This window comes from Lithobates pipiens, unplaced genomic scaffold (genome assembly GCF_037356315.1).
Source record: "Lithobates pipiens isolate NorthernLeopardFrog02 unplaced genomic scaffold, aLitPip1_a1.2 Scaffold_16, whole genome shotgun sequence".
In the NCBI taxonomy this organism is placed as follows: Eukaryota; Metazoa; Chordata; class Amphibia; order Anura; family Ranidae; genus Lithobates; species Lithobates pipiens.
Window position 1 is genome coordinate 626,260,674 of NW_027507748.1, and position 21,347 is coordinate 626,282,020.

The following is a 21,347-nucleotide window of genomic DNA, read 5'->3' on the forward strand; positions in this document are numbered from 1 at the left end:
ACTCTCCTTTAGACTGCGGATGGGGGTACACACATGTTGCTGTCATGATGCTTTGCATCATGGTGGGGCTAAAAATGTCCACCTGTTGCATTCAGCAGGCAATACCGGCTGCCAAATGCATCTCATACAACTGACTCGACCTGCGCCGCAACCATCCACAGCTCCAGTGTGATGGTGCAGGTTTGTAGGGGCTAAAATAGGTAGTGGGGTAGTTGACAAAATGGCTCCTCACTGCCCACCTAATACCCTCTGCAGAGTAGGTGAAGCTGGTGTAAACTAGCCGTCAGGCCCCGTTCACACTTTAACATCTTGCAGTTTGAAACACTCAGCAAGCAAAAACCAATTGTTTTCAATGGCCCTTGTTCACATCTGAGCATTCTGTCACTCCAAAAAGTACATGAGCTATTTTTCAGGCAGAAGTAGGCATTTTTGTCCCCATAGACTTCAATGGCAATGCCTAAAAAGTGCGGTATGAGCCTGCTTTTTTTTATGCATTTTTTCAAATGTTTTGGCGCCTGTTTTCTACTCAAACATCAGCTCTCTGCCCCTTTTTTAGCAGCATTACACACCTTTTGGTTGAAAAATACCTGAAAAGGCTGCAAAAACGTGCTCAAAAAAATTTAAAAAACGTTTGAAAAAACGAAACAAAAAAAAAAAAAGCTTGAAAATGTGGGGCTTAGGTGTGTAAATGTGGCCTCAGTGATTTGACTTTCACATCGATTTAGATATAGCTACAGAATGCCCAACTTTAGTAGCTACCCATGGTATTGGAAGCAGCTGTTGGTAATCATGGCACACTATTGATTTGTAGCTGCATAGATAAGCGTTGCATCCAGCTACAGCAGCAATTCTGTATCTAGCTAGGAATCAGCCGAGAAAATAAGCAGAGAGATTTGTATCTGCTACTAATCACTGCTACAAAGTAGCCAGTGTGACATCAGCCTCAGTGATTCAGATCCTGGATTGTGTTATGTCATACCGTATTATTTACTGCCTACAGACATTCACTAATCTGGCATTAAACTGATTGAGCAAATGTGCTTTTATGTCTGTAGGCGTCTACAGACTGCAAAGATATACTGTACAAAACACCTGAAGGGCTTTGAATATTTCACGGTTTCAGCATTGGGTAGGCTGACTACGTTCGATCTTGGGCCGCGTCTCTCCCACTTTTGTAGCAGTGATTTGTAGCAGATACGGAATTGCTCTCCTAATTTTGTTTTTAGTAAAAACATGAATTGCAGTTGCTGAAATGACTTGTGTGAATGCAGGAATCTGAGTCTTCTTTTCGTTCAGCCGGCATGTTGATTAAAATAAAAAAAAGAACTCGCAGTATATACCCAGCTTAAGAGTTCATTGGCCTCTTTTTGTTGCTTGTTTGACTAATATACTTTACAGAGTTTCAGCGGTGGACTTCCCAAGGCAAAGTCACAATTGTGTCATATTTCTTATTTTTTTAGTAATGCGTTTTACAGTGCTCCAGGGATGTTCAAAGTTTGAGTCATCCTTTTTTTTTATGGTTTTCATGGTCTGCTCTTTGTTTGCGTTCTAGAGGAGCCTCTAGAGCATTCCTGAAAAGAGACTGCTGTATTACAGAGACTATCATAATAGCAACGTGTTAGAGAGAATTGCAAGATATCTTTGCTGGTGCAGTGTAAAAAATGTCATCTGCTGGGTGGTGTTAGTTGTACAAGTTGTTGGTGGTCTTCAACTGGGAGAAAAAAAACAAACATCTTTTTTGATTGGAATTATGGGAGTGGACGATGTGGGAGAAGTGGCCACATGTGCAGAGGAGTTTGTGCCATATTGAAAAAGTTTTCTTTTCTTCGCACATTGAGCCCAGACAAATGTATGTTAGATAAAACTAGGTAGTCCATTCATTCTTTTTCACCAATGAAGTACAGTGAGGTACCTTTGTCATTATTAGAGGGGGTTAACTCCTAGAATATTGTCTTATGCAGCCCATAAATTATTTGATTTCGTTCCTTTCACCACGGGTGGAAGAGAAAAAAACACTTGATTATCCCATCAACACAGTGAGTGTTGATGGGGTAATTGAGGGAGTGACTCCCACAGCTTTATTGCGTTCTGTTGGCAGGGTGGCGTGGGGCGCCTCTCTGGCAGGGAGAACACAATGATTACTTCTAGCCACCGGCAGTAATCGCATGTAAGCAATCCAACAGGCTGGTTATACCCAAGTTGATCGATGTATCGACTTTGGTACAATCTGCCTTCCCATACACAGCTCAAATCTTGGTCTGTCCCTGCTGAGCCAACTGCATTGCATTCTGTTCGGCCATGTATGGCTGGCTTAAAGGATCACTAAACCAACATCATAAAAAAACTCTCAATAAATGGTGTATTACATGCTGTTCATACTCAGTCACTATGAGATTTGTTTTCTGTATTCTGTGGGAAAAAAAAAATTGGTTCATCCTGGTGATCTCTGTCTCCACCTTCTGTTCATGTCCCTAATTCAGCTAGGGATTTTGCGGCTGTGGTGGCAACTCTGCACTTGCTCAGTTTCTATACATTTCCTCCCTATCACATGTGAGTAACCAGTATCACTATAGAGTCACGCATGTGGGTGTATACACAGTGGTGAATGATAGGCCACTCCCTTCCTCCTCCATGCCCACTAAGCAGCTAAAGCCATGGGGATGGGATATTGCATGTAGGTTAATGGAGACATCACCTCCCTCTTATTCTAAGACACAAGCTAGAGGGGCATTCCAGCCTGTGCCTAGCAGAAATCCACCCACACCGTAATTTCCACAAAATAATAAAGATTGGATTTCAAATATATATTTGTATGCCAATTTTGTGTATGTGTGTGTGTGTATGTATATATATATATATATATATATATATATATATGTATATATATATGTGTATATATATATATGTATATATATATATATATATATATATGTGTGTGTATATATATATATATATATATATATATATATATATATATATATATAATCTTTACTCTGTATCCCAAAGGCTGTGTTTTTTTTATCATGTGACCAGCAGCAGAGGACTAGAAGCTCCTACTTATGTTTCCCTGCAGACAGGTTGGGAAAGAGCTGGATCATGTGACAGCTGTATATAAATATTAAAAAGATACTTTTATTTTTATTTTATTAAAGTAATTACAGTGCCATCATCCATATACAGAAATACAAGGAACAATGTCAATTAAACAGGGTGTTTAGCATCACTTGAAGAAACAAAAAGTAAAAATTTGACAGTTCCAGTACAATTATATAAGTACCTGAAATAAATAATCGTCCAAAACACTGTTGTAACTGTTCTTAGCTATTTGTAAGAAAAGTGACTAAGCAAAAATTACACGCTGTGTTGCACACAACCTTTAAGACTTAACAGGTTTCCTTTCTTCCTGAAGCATGTGTATTAGAAAATTAACTGTGGTATTTAATGCCTGTTTGATTTAGTGTCAGATTATCTACTGCTGTAAAGTTTGCACTTCGTTTCACCGTTACTGCATGGTATGATGAAAGCTTGCAGCAAAATACGATGCTCATAAAAGTTGTTCTACTTGTGGTTTTCCTTTCTGTCCTTAATTACCGTATATACTCAAGTATAAGCCGACCTGAATATAAGCCAAGGCACCTAATTTTACCACAAAAACTGGGAAAACGTATTGACTCGAGTATAAGCCTAGGGTGGAAAATGCAGCAGCTACTGGTAAACAATGCCCATCTGCAGCCTCCCGGTGCCCATCTGCAGTGTCACCATTGATTGCACACAGTGGGTGTCTCCCGCTGTGTCATGCAAATGCAGTCTGTTCGGCGGCCGTCCACTGTAACAAAGCCCTGCCACCTCATCGTCCGTGATTGATGATACAGAGGAACATGATACAGCGGGAGACCCTCACTTGAGTATTAGCCGAGGGGGGCTTTTTCAGAATAAAAAGTGTGCTGAAAAAGTTGGCTTATACTCTAGTATATACAGTAATGAAGTTCCCCATATGCATATTGGTGTGGCCCTTAAAGTTGAATAGTGAACTCTTGAATTGGAAATTATCACCTGCTAAAATGTGAAAAGTAAAATCTTTCAAACTGCTAATAATCTTGGCCAAGAAATATTACCATTACACAGCTCTCCCAATATAAACAGGGCTAAATATGCCTTTAGTATAGCCCTAAGAAAAACTTCCATTAAACTCCTACACAGAGTCTCTATATTACACATGATCAAAAATGTTAACTGTCACCAAATCACTCTAATGGGCTTTAAAGGTGCAGCACTTTTGCTGTACCAGATACCACATCACCCGTACCATCTAGCTATTCAGTAGACCCCATATACTCCTTTGAGGAACAACCTAAATCGCCACCATCTTTTTCAGATCCTGGAACTGGTCATTTGGGGGTTGAGAGGTGGTAACATTTTGGATGATTTGTTTATTGATGGTAAACTGCCACCCTTTCCACTATTGAGATCTAGATACTCTTTCCCCATGTCTGTACTTCTTAGTTTGGTTTAGCCTTTAGCAGGTTATTCACTTTGAGCATTTCATCCCTTCTGTGTACTGAGTCTTTGCCCAAGGTTCACTCAACTTTGTATAGGGCTCTACAACAGCCTTTGTCAAAGAGAAGTGGACATGTTGGAGGTGCTCCTGCTTGAATGCTGATTTCATTCATATATTCTGCCCATGTTTGGGAAAAAAGCTTATACTGGTCCCAGCTTTTGCAATCCATTACTACTATAACTAATATTCAGGTAGCTCAGTGTTTGTTTGCTAGACCATGTGGAATCCCTTACTCCCAGCAAAGTGACTAGAATGTTACTGGGCTCTGTTATGCTAGGCAATTGTTGTTCTGTGGAAATCCTCTGCCCCACTGTTTATAGATGGAAAACACTTAGGCCTCATGCACGCTGGATGTTATAAAAATGGCAGTAGCTTTGCATTGAGTTTTTCAAAGTTTTTCAGCATTTTTGCAATAGCATTTTTCAGCGAGGTATTTTAATTTTTTTTGTAAATCAATGGGATAAAAAGTGTTAAACGGCGTTGAACTGCATTGTTAAGCGTTTATCCGCTTTTTTTTTTTTTTTTTTTTTAAATCAATGGGATAAAAAATGTTAAACGGCGTTGAACTGCATTGTTGAACGTCTGTTAGCATTTTTTTTACTTTAGAGCGTTTTTATAGCTGAAAAACTCCTCTCAGAACCCACTAGTTTTTTTTTTGTTTTTTTTACAGCCAAGTAAAGCCCCAACCAGAAATAGTTGATAACAGTTGGTTACGTTCACATTGATGCGATTTGGCATGTGATTTGACATATCAAATCGCATGCCAAATTGGAGGCAATTGCCAGCAATGACGCCACATTTGCGGCGCTACACCGATTCCCAAAAGTAGTGAATGATTGGAAAGATCCTGATTGCTAGTTTGCATCAGGAGCTTTCTGTTACCTCCTCATTAGCACAGTAAAGCAGGGCTCGACAAAACCCGGGCGCCAGGTCGCATTTGCGACTAGAATTAGCGAACTGGCGCCTGGGGCAGCACAGCTGGGGGTATGCTGTCTCCGCGGACACCCTCGGCGCGATCGCGTCGGGCCGCGCCGCCGGTGGCCGGTAATTTAGCCCCCGGCTTTGAGGCCTTCTACGATCCTATGGTTCCTTCTGGAATCTGGCACCCTCTTGTGGTGGCCGTTGGAATTACAACCAGCAATGCTAATGGATGCAATGCTAATTTTCCCTGCCTGCCAGCCTATCTTCCTTCCCTTTACTCAGAACCCCTAAAAATTATATATATATTTTATTCTAACACCCTAAAGAATAAAATGGTGGTCGTTGCAATACTGTCTGTCACACCGTATTTGCACAGCGGACTTACAAGCGCACTTTTTTGGGGAAAATTTATTTAATAAAAAAAAAAAAAATAAGACAACAGTAAAGTTGGCCCAATTTTTTTTAATATTGTGAAAGATAATGTTGCGTCGAGTAAATCGATACCAAACATGTCATGCTTCAAAATTGCGCCCGCTCATGGAATGGCGACAAACTTTTACCCTTTAATATCTCCATAGGCGACATTTAAAAAATTCTACAGGTTGCACTTTTTAAGTTACAGAGGAGGTCTGGGGCTAGAATTATTGCTCTCACTCTACCGATCGCAGCGATACCTCACATGTGTGATTTGAACACCGCTTTCATATATGCGTTCGCTTCTGCACGCAAGCTTGGCGGGACAGGGCGCGTTTAAAATATTTTTTTTTTTATTTTAACTTTTATTTTTATTTTTTTCACTGTTCTTTAAAAAAAAAAAAAAAAAATGTGTGTCACTTTTATTCCTATTACAAGGAATGTAAAAATCCCTTGTAATAGAAAAAAGCATGACAGGTCCTCTTGTGTATGAGATCTGGGGTCAGAGAGACCTCACATCTCATATTTACACTAAAATGCAATTTAAAAAAAATTTGTCATATGAAAAAAATAAATAAAATGTCCCTCTAAGAGCTATGGGCAATGACTTGGAGACAGGTGAGGGGCTGGGGGCTATCTTCCCCTCACTCGTCTCCATGTCAGGCCAGGGACAGGTCCAGATCGCCGTCACGGACCCGGCTCCTAACTTTTTTAGCTGGCTCCTAGATTCCAAGCAAATTTGTCAACCCCTGCAGTAAAGTGTTTACCTAGGAAAGCATATATTCAGCCACTCAGCGTTAAAGCCCATATGCGGAAAGGCTCCATATATGTGCCAGGTCAGCGGGAAGTGGATAATTCAGCATTATAATATCTCTATCACAGACAATAATCTGACTTATCCCTGTTTAAGGAGTGGAGCACAAACTGTTTGTTGTTGGTACTGTGTGTTTGAGAAACTGTAATAGTTCCTTACAAGCGGTTCCGGGTTACAATCATCCGACTTGCATATGACTCCTACTTACGAATGGAGGGAGACAACAGAAAGTGAGAAGAAATCTACCCTTAGGAAGGGGAAATTTACTCCTCTAGTGAAAATGGTGTCTCCACTGAAACTTTATCACCAATCCTTGTTTCAACAACAACCCAAAATGTTCAAAATTAAATTGTCACACGGTCAGAAAGTGAGGTGAAATCTTCTGAACAGGGGCACTGATAACCAAACAAACCTTACAGGGGTGTTAACCCTTCCCTATGCTAGCCAAAAAAACATATTTTTTTGGGCTGGAGCGACACTTAAAAAAGTTACCTGTTTCGACTTGCAAACAAATTCAACTTAAGTACAAACCTACAGACCCTATCTTATTTGTAACCCGAGGACTGCCTGTATATAATATTATACTCTAAAACTTTAATAAACCAAATTTACATATTAACACCTAGCTCTATGGTTGCAAATGTATGATGTATACTATATGGTCAAAGTCTTTGGAAAGTGAATTATCACACCTGTACAACTATTTTTTACTGTCAGACATCCCATTTTAAAACCTTGGGCAATTATTGCAGAGCTATGTTCAACAACTCCCACTCCCCCTTATTCACTACTGTGTCCTTCCACAAGATTGGAAGCATTTGTGTGGAGGGGGAAAGATTTGTGCCCCTTCAGCCAAAAGGGCATTTGAGGTGAAATACTGATGATGGATGAGAAGACCTGACTTGTAATCTACATTCCAGTTCAGTAGGGTTGAGGTAAGTTAAAGCAAAATGAGGAGCTAGAAGCATCAAGCCAATCTGTTTAGGAATTTATTCAGTATACAAGTATAAAACAACACTAAAAGCTTGTGTGAAAAATGTTGGGGCACTGGAGTGCTAGAGCGGGTGGGAGCTTCCACGTGCAGTGTCACAGGAGCACAGGAGGACCACTGGAAAATCTCCATTGAAGGATCCACGAGCGCCATGTGTTAGCTGCAGCTGGAGCCTCGATAAGCCCCACGGAGACGTCGGCTGTGTGACTCTGGGTGGAAGTGCTTTAGGACTGTCAAACTGGGGAGTCAGCCACGTGCTGTCTGGCCAATCAGAACGTGTTTTGAAGGCACGGCCTCGCCTTCTTCATGTATGCGTTTCCTCCTTGAGGCAAGTTAAAGGCTTTGTATAGAACATGCCTTCACACCAAACGCCTCAAACCATGCCTTTATGGACAAAGCTTTTTGCACTCGGGGACAGTATTCCTGGAACAGAAAGAGACTGTTACCTCAAGCTTAAGTGCATAATTGTATAAGATGTCTTTGTATGTTGTCACCTTAACAACACACTTCACTGGAAACACCTAAATTCAATATGGTAGAGTATTTACATCATATAAAATCTTGTAATTTTGTCTATTACCTATCGCTGTAATGCATAAAGCTTGAGGTTTTCCTATTCTGACTTACATGGGGTGTTTATGTCCCATGTTTCTGTTGTTAAATGGCTTTTCTATTACTTTTTTGTCATATGGGTAATGTAACCCTTTGTGCCTGAAATACATTTTCACAGTTTGGCTCTCTTGTACCTCACAGGGCCCATCATAATTTATTTTCTTGGAACTGATTAATTAGGGTAAAAATGAAAAGTGGCATATATATATTGCATTGTGGAACATTATCTTTATTGTTTCCGTAAAATGCAATTTAAATCTCTGTTGAAAATAAAAGTTAGCAATTTTCCGAGGAAAATTAACAAAACTAGTACTGCGATTTGGTAAGGCTGGCCTTCAGAAATCCTGACTCCCACTCAAGTCGGTAGGGTGTAGTGTTGTCCTTGGCTTTTAAAGACAGGGCTTGATTGCAATGTTGTTACTAAAACAGAACATTAATAAAATGACAAAGGCAAAATTTTTAATTCATTTGTGGAAAACAAGGTTCTATGTTATCCTCCGGTGTCAGATTTTGTTGATATACTCCTGAATTTACCTGTAGACAGTGTGTGCTCTCTTGATATAATTATAATAAAGGTTCTACTGGGATTAATTCCAGCAATTATACACATTATATTAGATTTAATATAAAAGCTTCAGTGCAAAAATTTAAAAAAAAAAAAAAAAAAAATAATAATTCGTATGCTTGATGTGGGTTCTTATCTGCTTTTGTCTTTTTAGATCTTGACGGAGCAGGTTTGCACTCAAGTTGTCCACAAGCCTCATCCAGAGCCAGATTCAACTGTGAAGATACAGAATCCAAGTAAGAAAGGATAACAAACATTTTTTTAATTTCAGGATCCCAGCTACTTTTCCCACAGTCTTTTTGAAAATTTGTGACTTAATGATTTGAGAATAGTGTAAAATTACCACAGACATCTGTTTCTTTTTAGGCTCTGTTCACACTTGTGTGTGTGCATTTGTGAGAAATGCAGGGAAAGAATTGGGCAACCCTTTTTTTAAATTCACTAAAATGCTGAGGTACCATTTGGCTTAGCGCACAAAATCCTGCCCCGGCTGCTGAGGCATGGGGGGTGGTGTTAGGAATTAATGGCATACCGCACGTCTGCTAAAGTGCAGCGTGTTTCCCTGCGGTTGGGAATGTGTGCGATTTTTTGCATGTTCCACGCTGTCAGACATGTGAACCTAGCCTAAAGATGTAGTTTAGGCTTGTACGTTTAAAAACTAGGCAGAGAGCTTTTGGTCATATCTAGGGGCAGACTGACAACTCATGGGGCCCTCGGGCAATAGGAGATTATGGGGCCCCCGGGCAATAGGAGATTATGGGGCCCCCGGGCAATAGATTATGGGGCCACACAGTATACATACACACACATACAGTATACACACAGTATACACACACAGAATACACATACACACACCGAAAAGGTACTGGAGAGGCGGGCAGCTATAATCTTGGGATTTAAAAAAAAAGATTTTTACATACTGTCCCTGGTTTTATTGAGGCTGGCAACCCTGATAGGGCCCCTTAGTGGCATGGGGCCCTCGGGCAGTGCCCAAGTACCCGAATGGTCAGTCCGCCCCTGGTCATATCTTATAAACAAGGCCAAGGAAAAATCCAAGCTTACTCACCGACCAGCCCACTGACAACCGAATCAACCTAACAGTATGTGTTAAAACAGGGGTTTAGTCTGCACACATTTGTAGCCACGGAGCCTAGTCACACCACTCTGACATCTGTGGTCCTACCACTAGCTTATAAGTGACTCCACAATGGAAGCACATGCATTCTGATGGATAGGTGAAAGGGCAGGTGGACTGAAGGGAGCCCACCCCTTCTTAAAAGTATAGGGGCACACTGAACACCCAGCAAATCGCACAATGGCTGCAAAGGTGTCAGTGCGTTGCCTGACCAATATAGCAGCAATACAAAAAAGGTGTCCACTGCCCCACCTATAACTGGCCATTGCAGCAAGCAGCATTGGAAGACAACATATGATATAAACAAGGCCAGGGATAAATCCAAATAAAAATCCAAGCTTACTCCGAGACCAGCCTGCTGACAACTGAATCCACCTGTACAATATGCGTTAAAACAGGGATTTAGTCTGCACACATTTGCAAATACATTTGTAAGACACAGAGCCTTATCACGGCACACTGGTATCTGCGGTTCTATCACTGGTCATACCTGTCGGGGAAAAAATGACCTCTTGATATTTACACCAAATCCATATCACTTTGATGTTGTGTACAATCATAATTGTGTTCATGCTAGGTATTGCAGTCTTGTGGACAAGGCATTCTGTGAATGGACAAGGGAAGGGTAGATGCAGATAAACATCACTACTGCTTCCTTGTATGAGAGCCCGCAACCAGCTGCAGGTCCAGGAGACTGCATAATCCTGCATGAATGAAAATATAAATGGTGCACTATTCTAGATCAATGGCATAAACATCATATGACCAAATGCTCTGCCACTGCGTATGTGTGTATTGCTGTTGTAAAGTGATAAAATGTGTCAGCAAGTGTGTGAGTCAGTGACCCACATCTGAGGTTTCCCAACATGTGACAAGCAAATGCTTGTAATAAGTCAGTGACCCAACTTATAATGTAGCAAAGCTTACATTGACAATCTTGGAAATTGAACGCCCAACTCTGGCCAAAAAAAAAAGAGATTTCCTTGCAGTGGGGCTTTGCCAGTGCTGCAAGGGTTAAATATTCATTTTTGTCTTGGGAATTGGAGAAGGGACATATACTTGCCTATTCCTTTGATCCTTGCTGCACAAGACCAATCCCTGCGGCTCCTGACCCCCCCCCATGGTGTACTGTTCTTGGGCTTGATGGCGTCAGAAGCAGTCCTCCTCTGGATCGTTGGGGAACATCGTTTGCTGCTGGATCGGGGAATCAGGTGAATACAAGCTTTCTGGTCGCCCCTAGACAAAAACGAGCAGTTAGCCCCACTGCATGGGAATACACTTTTTTTTTTGCCTGGAGTCGGGCTTTAAAAAACAATCCCATATTTGTGTCCTGATAGAATATGTGTGTGTGTGTGTGTGTATATATATATATATATATATATATATATATATATATATATATACATTTTGAACAATTGTGTCCGTGTCTTTTTTAGAAATACATTTTATTCTTTAAAACAAGCCATCATCTACATTTTATGAACTCCACTTGTACAGTGATTTATATATTTTTTTTTATCAGTGATTCTCAAGGTGGTGGCCACACTACTGAAAAACTCCACTCCAAGTTCTGACCTTATGGAGGTGAGACGCCTTTTTCTGTCCGACATGATTAAACTCTTCAGCAACAGCCGGGAGAATCGAAGGTCAGTGTGCTAATTATTTAAGTGCATCTTTTTTTTTATTTAATTTTTTTAGGTTTTTTTTTTTTTTTTTTTTTTACTCTATTAGGTGGAAATCAGGGAACATTTGTCTGCCAGCAAGATGATTCCAAGCATTAAGCCAAAACTACACAAGAGTGGCCTAAAAACAATAATAATAGTTCCTGCTTTGGTGGAAGCTACTTTTACGTAGATTTTAGGGCCATTTTTGTCAGTAGCTAACTCCTGTACATTACTCATACAAGGATGTGTTTGGGTTGGAAAAGGAACCAGGGGAAACCCATAAAAACAAGGAGACTGTACAGGCTTAATACAGGTTGGGAATGTTTTCCAGGGGAATGTAGTAATTCTTGGACTGTGCTGTATTGGTTGACTGTGGTGGCTCTGGTCTCATTGCTGTATCACCAGTAGTGTATTTAGGTTTTGTGCTGCCCTAGGCCTGACAAAACTCGTGACCTCCTAATTTAAATATGACCCACCCCTTGCTGTTTAATACATTTTCAAGTGGGGGCACTAGTTACATAGTAGGTGAGGATCCAGCCTGTGAGTTCTGAGGGCCTGGGGGTGGGGGCAATAGATTCCCTTAATTTGCATAGATTTCCTCTCACTTCCTGTTTGGCTATGGGACAGGAAGTGAAGTTAAATCTCTGCAATGGGACAGGGATGGTAAAAAATAAACGGACTAATCCAGCATTGTGTACCACCCCATACCTAGATTGGCCACCAAGTGTGTGCTTGAATGAATGACTGTGGTAGAAATATTAGATTGTGGGATGGATGTAAGTAGCTGCAGAATTTGTTGGTGCTAAATAAATGAATACAAAAAACACACTTTGTTGGTAGCTATAGGCAGCTGGCTTTTTTTCCTTTGCTGCAATGTTGATAACTTTGTTTTTAATATATTAAAGATACAAAGCTGCTAGTTTATGAAAACTGAGAAATTGAAGGTGATGTGTGCAGGAATTTATACCCAACTTAGCTGATATTATACAGTCAGTAATTATCACCGCATCTAGTCTAGGAGACATGTTACACATTCCTCAGCTGTGAACATTATGAAGTTATTCCTTCCTCTTCTTTTTACGTAAAGTTACTTTAACGTTTTCATGTCTGCTGTACTTCTAGGTGCCTCCTACAGTGCTCTGTGTGGCAGGACTGGATGTTCTCTCTCGGCTACATCAATCCAAAGAGCTCTGAAGAGCAGAAGATCACAGAGATGGTCTACAACATTTTTCGAATACTTCTTTATCACGCTATCAAATATGAATGGGGAGGCTGGAGAGTCTGGGTGGACACACTATCTATAGCTCACTCCAAGGTACCTTGAACTTTTTTTATAGTCTACTCTTGTAATTTTAGCATATTGATTTGGTGCCACCTTGTGGACCATTAGGTTCAGTATTGCTTTGTCGTGAATGTCCTTTCCTTTTATTTGATACAATTTAAGGTCATTTTTGCGTAAATTTTACACATCGTGTAACTAAACCCCCTATGTCTAAAAGATGAAGCCTACCACTGTTTTCTGTTATCTATGAGTAATATATAGTTAATTATGAATACAGCAATTTTACCGTTGCAACTGTTATTAATATTGTTCCTTACTTTCAAGTTATTTATTTTTTTTATCAATAGGGTAATTGTGTATAAAGATGTTACAGCTTGACTTGGATAGGATAGCCAGACCTTAATTGTGTGATAAACTATCATCCAAGCAATACCAAGCAACTGACACTGAATAAGTTCTTGGTAGCACGGTAGTATTATGCAAGAACCTGGGTGAAATTTTATTTGCAGTTTTACCCGTGCAAATTGTGAATTGAAACTAACTTACATCGATCAGCCAGAACATTATGCCCACTGACAGGTAAAGTGAATAACGTTGAATATCTCATTACAACGTCACCTGAAAGTATATTTAGGCAGCAAGTGTTCATGTTTTGAAAGCAGAGAAAATGGGTAAATGTAGGGATTTGAGTTACTTTAACAAATTGTAATGGCTAGATGATTAGGTGAGAGCAGCTCCAAAACTGCAGCTCTTGTGTGAGGTTTAGGTCTGCAGTGGTCAGGACCTACCAAAAGTAGTCCAAGGAAGGAGAACAGGCAGTGGTGGCTGGTGCTCAAAATTTTTGAAAAAAAAAATCAAATGCTGCCACTGTGCCTATCAAACGCTGCCCATCAAACACTGCCGCTGTGCCCGTCAAACGCTGCCACTGTGCTCATCATATGCTGCCAGTGTCACTCCCAGGACATCCCGCTCACACACCCCTGCCCCTCCCCCCAAGGATGGATAGAATATTCAGTCTCTATGGTCACACAATTGGGTGGGATCAGGGCGCACTCTCCGCCCTGAGCCCACCCTTTTTTTTTAAGCCTATTAGAGCCGCTGGCTCTAATCAGGTGCTTCAAAAAAAATATACCCCCTCCTGCCCCCGCTATAGGAGTCCATATGTCCGGCATCCTGAAAGGGGCCGGGTGCATGGATAGGGAGGTGGCAGCAGGGATAGAGGGGGTGGCGCCCATGCACCCACAATGCATGGGCTGCCACTGAGAACAGGTGACAGGATCATGGGCAGCCAAGGCTCATTGATGCTTGTGGGGTGTGAAGGCTGGCCCATGAAGTTTGATCCTATAGATAAGCTACTGTAGCTCAAATTGCTAAAAAAAAAGTTATTGCTGGTTTAAAAAGAAGGGTGTCAGGAACACGCAATGTATCTCAGTTTATTGTGTATGAGTCAGCTGTCAGGGTGCTCATGCCCGTGTCCACAGCCAAAAGTACCTAGAATAGCCACGTGAGCATTAGAACTGGACCACAGAGAGATACAGGCAACCTGGTCTGATGAACCATGTTTTTTTTTTTTACATCATGTGAATAAGTCGGGTACCTGGGGAAGAGATGACACTAGGATGCACTATGGGAAGAAGGCAAGTCGTGGAGGCAATGTGATCCTTTGGGCTATGTTGTTCTGGGAAACCTTGGGTGCTGTCATTCATATGGATGTTATTTTGGAGTTCATGCCCAGACAAGTCAGGGCTGTTTTAGCAGCTATTGGGGGACCTACTTAATATTAGATGGGTGGGTGGTCATAATGTTATGGTTGATCAGTGTAAACAGAATTCTAATAGAAACAATGTTTTAGCAGCTGAGAATAAGGCAGCATTTGAAGTCCCATAGCATACCAAAGGATGTGAAGGTGAAGCCCACTCCCTTGGCTGAGAAGCAACCACACACCTGGTCTCAAGATGGTTTACTGTTAGCATGGACTGATGGTAGTGCTCACCTTTTCTTCTCCGGACAAGGTTTTCCAGATACCCCAAAAAATCAGAAAGGGAATTCATCAGAGAAAATGACTTTACCCCTGTCCTCAACAGTCCAATCACTGTACCTTTTGCAGAATATCAGTCTGTCCCTGATGTTTTTCCTGGAGAGAAGTGGCTTCTTTGCTGCACTTTCTGACACCAAGCCACCCCCAAAAGTCTTCGCCTCACTTTGCATGCACTCACACCTGCCTGCTGGCATTCCTGAGCAAGCTCTGCACTAGTGGTGCCCCGATCCTGCAGCTAAATCAACTGTAGGAGATGGTCCTGGTGCTTGCTGGACTTCCTTGGGCACCCTGAAGTTTGAATTGAACCTCTCCTCTTGAAGTTTTTGATGATCCGATAATGATGGTTGATTTAGGTGCAATCTTAGAAGCCGCAATATCCTTGTCTGTGAACACATTTTGTGCAAAGCAATGATGACTGCATGTTTCATTGCAGGTAACCATGATTAACAGGGTAAGACAAATGATTTTAAGCACCGCCCTCCTTTTAAAACTTCCAGTCTGTTATTGTAACTCAGTCAGAATTAGAGTGATTTCCAGCCTTATTCTCGTCAACACTAACACCTGTACCTGTTAACAAGAGAGTCACTGACATGACGTCAACTGGTCCTTTTATGGCAGGGCTGAAATGCAGTGGAAATTATTTTTTGAGATTAAGTTTCATGGCAAAGAGGGACTTTACAATTAATTGCAATTCATCTGATCACTCTTCATAACATTCTGGAGTATATGAAAATTGACATCATAAAACTGAACGGGGCAGCAAACTTTATGAAAATTAATATTTGTCATTCTCAAAGCTTTTGGCCAGGGCTGTAAACGTTACATTTTTATTTTTCAAAATTAAAATAATAAACATGTATACCCTACTTAACTGCTTTGTTCAGTGGTATTTCACAGAGCGGCCCTGAACCTCCTCTTCAGGGGTCCCAGGCTGACACTGTCCACCCCCCCTCTTCTGTGTCTCCCCCCATAGCAAACCACGTGCAGTGACGTGCATGCTCACTTCTGAGCCAGGCTGTGTGCGTCCATAAACACACACACACAGCCCAGCTTGGCCATGGACACAGGATTTGATTAATTGGCTCCCGCTGCTGCCTTTGTGCCCTGTGAGGAGAGGAACACAGACCAGTGCTGCTGCAGATGGGCACAGGGTGGATTGAGATAGGACTCCAGTAAGTATTTAGAGAGGTGAGGGGGTGATACAAGTTTGGGACATTTTTTTTATTTAATGCAGAGAATGAATAACCACTTAGTCTTATCAGATTAAAACAAAGTAGTGTAATTTGTAATAAGAGATAGCTGATGTGATGCAACCACAAAGCCAGGATCGTATTTACTTATTGCCAGTTGATAGCCTTGAGAGAACCAAATTTACACATTGCAGTTGCTTGACATTGCTTGGATGATAGTTTATCTTATACTATTAAAATGTTTTCTTGCTGATTCTACTTTAATTTAGTTTACTGTTTATGCATTTGAATCTCTCCAAAGGTGATATCAAATTCAGTTCTTCTGATAGACTGCAATGGATAATCTACAAACTAAAATAATGAAAATGGTACAATTATAAAGGCATGCACAATTATGGCTTTGAAGTCTGTTTCTCCTTTGCATAAATGATGAGTGCTGGGAAAGACATGACGGATAGATGGATAAATGTGCTGTGAAAGAATGCATACATCCCCACATTAAATTGTTCTTTGAAGAGGAAATCAGTATGCAAATCTTCACCCATAGCTACATGTTTAGTAATTTACCATCAGTGATGTAAATTTGAAGTACACAGCATGTCTTTATGCTAAAATCATAGCATAAGTGCTTTGCTTGCACTTTTGAGGATCTTTTACTAGTGGAACTCCACCCAAATTTACGACAGGGCAAGAATCTCTGACAGGACTTGTATTCTGTTTCCACATAAAGTTATATAGCAGCAACATACCGATGGCACCAGAATAGGAATCTCTATTGGGATGTTTCCCCTCTACTCCTTTTTCATAAGTCCATCTTCCAAACGGAGTCATATACAGCAGTAAAAAGCTGGCAAAGATTCTACCTGTTCCCCACTCTACTCATATCAGTAAAAAAGAAGTCATGTCTGCAATTCCACTTTACGTGTAGCAATGCTGAAGATGCATCCTATGGGGCAAGTGGCCCAAAATAAATTGCTATTGCACACCACTGTACATTTGTTCTTGTTACCGTTCTCTACAGTTTTTCAGTGCTGGTAACTGTCTTCCTTAAAGAGGAAGTAAACTCTCCCACTCTGATGCTTCTTTTCATTTAGTCCCTTATAAGTAATTATCAAACTATAGCCACTGTAATCCAGCCCAAATCGTATATTACTTACTGTTTAAAGAAACTTTAAAAAGCTAGTTTCCAGGGGTTAGGCAGCGCCATCTTAAGTATTGTTTTCTGAGTCCACAGTGGAGTGTATTTCTGCCCTTACACTGAGCACTTCCTGTACTGTTAACCAAGCCTCCTTCTCAATCCAACGTTTCTATGGCAACCCTGCTTCCCTGTTCATAGCTGACTTGTTTATTTCATAGTATTTACTTGTGCTGATTACCTAGTGTTTGCCTGTATGAGTCCTATCAGTTTCAGCTGATAAGACTGCAGTACTGCTGTCCCATCCCCTGGTTTACACTGTATGTGAGGTCACATGGTGTGTAGAAGGAAGCTCTGAGTGATTAGAAGCCTGCTGGGAGTTCAGAGCTGTGTGCCGTAGGAAGTCTTGATAACACATAGATAAGACATAGAGAGTGTGCCGTAAATCAGGGGAGATCTGGGCATGCTCAGTGACATCATTCTAAAGAACAAAAAGGATTACAACAATACTAAGCAAGTAAGGAGATATCTACAAGCAGTGTTCATTAGGGTTTTTTATTCTGATTCACATGGGACAAAGTTGTAGGGGAGGTTTTACAACCACTTTAAAGTATTACTAAAACCACAACAGTAAAATCAGTTTGTATATGCAGTAAAGCATGTTTGTTATACTCGCTGTGGAACCTAAGGGGTTAATCCTCTGCATTGTGTAAAAAGGCTGTTTGATCCTATCTTCTGAACTTTCACACCTTCTTCCAGTGTCTCCAACTCATATCTGAATATTATAAATGAAAGGAGTCAGGCTGCACATGCTCAGTTTGGTGTGTATTGCTAGAGAGTTTTTTTTTTTTTTTTTGGGAGAGTGCATGTGATCAGCACAGGGCCAATCAGCACTGTCCAGACAGAGTATCGGAGGTCCTGAAGTTTTATAGGACAGTGAGAGTACAATGAAAACTTTTTACTAAAATAATTGCATTTCCATGTTCTGTGTACTGTGGGAGACCAGATATAGTGAATTCAGTGTCCTGGGTTTTGTAACACTTCACTTTCCCTATAGGCATGAAATAGTAGTTGAAAGATTTAAGTGATGAACAATCATCCTTGAGAATAGATGAAGAGCATCTCTGCTCACCCTGCAGACTATTCTCTGGCACCAATCTACACAAGTTGCAGGTTGGCCATAGACATGATTCTTTTGATATTTTAATACCTTAAATTTAGACAGAAGCCAACTCATGTCAATAGGTACCACTCAAGCTTGTGTTTATAGACAAATGTTGTGTTGGAACTACTTTTCTCCCTATAAAAGTTATTAAGAGGGCAGAAACCATTTGTAAATTAACTCTGAAGGATCTCCAATACTTTTCTAATGGAACTTAAATGCAATTTGAATAGTCCTAAAACAGGCCACAATTGCCCATCTGTATAAGTCCTTAAAGTGTTACTAAACGCAGGACCCTGCAGTCACTATATCTGGTCTCCCACAGTACATGGAAATTCAATTATTTTAGTAAATATAAACTGCTAAATGCCTTTTCTCAGTAGTATATAGCAGTCTTGTGGTTTCTATCAGTGTCCAGCTGAGAATTAGTTAAAGCTTGTAGGAGGAATTTTCATTCTCCTCTGACTGTCCTATGAGGCTGCATGACTCCTGACTCTCTGTTTGGACAGTGCTGATTGGCCCTGTGCCGATCACATCCCTCAAAACAAAAACAAAATAAAACTCTCTAGCAATATACACTAAAATGAGCATGTGCAGAGTGTCCCCAAGGCTCTGTACTATCAGCAGATTGATTAGAGACCGTAAAAGAAGGGGAGGATCAGAGAAGACATGATCAAACAGCCTTTTTGCACAATGTGCAGGATTACTCCCTTAGGTTCCACATAGAGTATAACAAGCATGCTTTTTTGCATATAGAGACTGATTTTTCTGTTGTTGGTTTAGTAAACACTTTATGCTAGCCTATACACAGCTCAAATTTTGCCCGATCCCTGCTGATTGTAAAGGAGGTGAGAGGTAAAATTGTCAACTGAATGGTGACCGCATCCTATCGAATGCATTCACTGTTTAGGGAATTCAGACAGTCATGGACACTGTAGTTGTGGATAGGGGCACCTATTGGTGTATTTTCATTTAGACCATGGGCTGTATAAGATAAATCTATGTTTTGACTGATTGGTGTAGGTCACCTGTGTTTTTGTGACGTGATCTGGAAAACATGTCAGCCAGCATTATCTCAGAAACACTGTTCCAAAAAAAAAAAAATATATCCTAAAAAGAGATTCCAGAACATTCTTGAACAGCACATTCATTCCTGCAAGAAGAAAGAACCATGTATAATTGGTCAGCACACAGGGCAGTTATTGTGAAAGTAAGTCGTTGTTACAGTATAATCACCCACAAAGTATAGATAATTGGCAGTGCCCTGGATAGTAATTTGTGATGATAAGCCTTTATTTTCAACAAAATCACCTCAAAGCTTACAGAGGTGTCAGCACATTGAACAGTGATTGTTATTGTGAGTATTCATTGCAACATAATTAGCATGAAGTATGTATAATTGGCAGTACACTGGACAGTAATTGTTATTGTGAGTCTTTATTGCTTCATAATCGCCCACAAAGTGCCTATAATCACTAGCATACCAGATGGTGATTGTACTGCATTAGGTATGAACCATCACAGTCGGTAAAACTATTATAGACTACCTTTAAAACCATATTCCAGTTAGATGGATAGAGTGTACAAGAGCTAGAACTTCGGCCAGATAGTTCTAGTGTGATCGGTCCTCCATACAGCACTTGACCTGTTAAGCAGTGAATGCTGGACATGACCACATCAGATTGTGCCATGTTGGATCAAGCGCTTCTTTTTACCTTCCTATTGTCCCAGTATAATCGTTATGGTGAGATGGGCTTAACAGAATCAAAAGTCCCTCCAACTAAACAAGTGCATAGCACAGTAGAACCTCTTTAGAACTAAAGGTATTTTCATGCTTCATTCCATCAAATATTCCAAAAAAGTTCTACTCCATAGAGCCATTATTTTCATACACTCCACTGTTGATAGCGAACAAGCCTGGAAGCTCAGTATGCAATTTGGAATGAATGGACCTTTTAATGTAAGGCTCTTCTGTACTCAAGGCAGACATAAAAATGTGTGATGGTCATATCTGCTTAAAAAAAAAATGTTGGGTTTGTCTTCCTAGTGACACCCGTCACACCCAAAGACACCAGGAAAGAAATTCAAGGAAACCTTTCTAACACTAAAGCTGCTTTCACACGGGGCGGTTCCAGTAGAACAGACACAGCCTGCTCTACTCTATGGCCAGTCAGATGTAAACAGACCTGCTGTCTGTCGAAACTTAACTGCCCTCTGATCTGAGCAAATGAAGGGGAACGGATTCATTCTGTTTGTTTTTATCAGATCAGAGGTATCTGGGTGTAAACAGACACAAGTCTGTTCACATCCAACTGCCCATAGAGGAGAATGGATGGTCCAATCGGGTCCACTTGAAAACTGGACAGACGGACCCAATCTGACATCTTGTGTGAAAGGGGCCCCTACCCAGATAATAATAAAAACCTAATGGAGGTTCTCCTTGTTTCCCACTGTTATTTAGTTGTTTGTCTGGAGCTAGGAATGATTTGACCACATTGCATGACATCCATTCTCCAACAAATGTTATGTATATAATTTGTCTGCCAACTTTTCTTTGGGCGAGCATAGTCATAAATTTAGTGGTTGAAATAATGACTTTCATTTGTTTATCCCTTCATTAGAAAAAATGGGAGACATGAGCAATCCTTTATAACTGTAGCAAGCATGCAATTATCATAGAGTATCTAATGCTAGAATTTTTTGGACACAAGGCACCTCATAGCTCTTCTCTTGTATTTATTTGCAATTAGACTTTTAAGCCACCTTACAGGCATTGCGTTCAACAGTGGAAAAACATCAGTGCATTACTTATCAAGTCTGAACAACTCTATATTGAGCATCATTAGCAGTTTTGGTAAACCACTTT

At 40.6% G+C, this 21,347-nt stretch overlaps 1 protein-coding gene across 9 annotated transcripts in view; it reads left to right on the top strand.

Moving 5' to 3' along the window:
* The window catches only part of NBEA (neurobeachin), a 901,556-nt gene that overhangs the window by 355,718 nt on the left and 524,491 nt on the right, over nucleotides 1-21,347 (top strand). For all 9 annotated transcript variants that reach the window (XM_077484128.1, XM_077484132.1, XM_077484134.1 and 6 more), the window contains exons 19-21: nucleotides 9,030-9,111; nucleotides 11,533-11,656; nucleotides 12,797-12,989. In XM_077484128.1, the coding sequence (XP_077340254.1) occupies nucleotides 9,030-9,111; nucleotides 11,533-11,656; nucleotides 12,797-12,989 (399 nt within the window). The remainder of the gene's footprint in view (nucleotides 1-9,029; nucleotides 9,112-11,532; nucleotides 11,657-12,796; nucleotides 12,990-21,347) is intronic.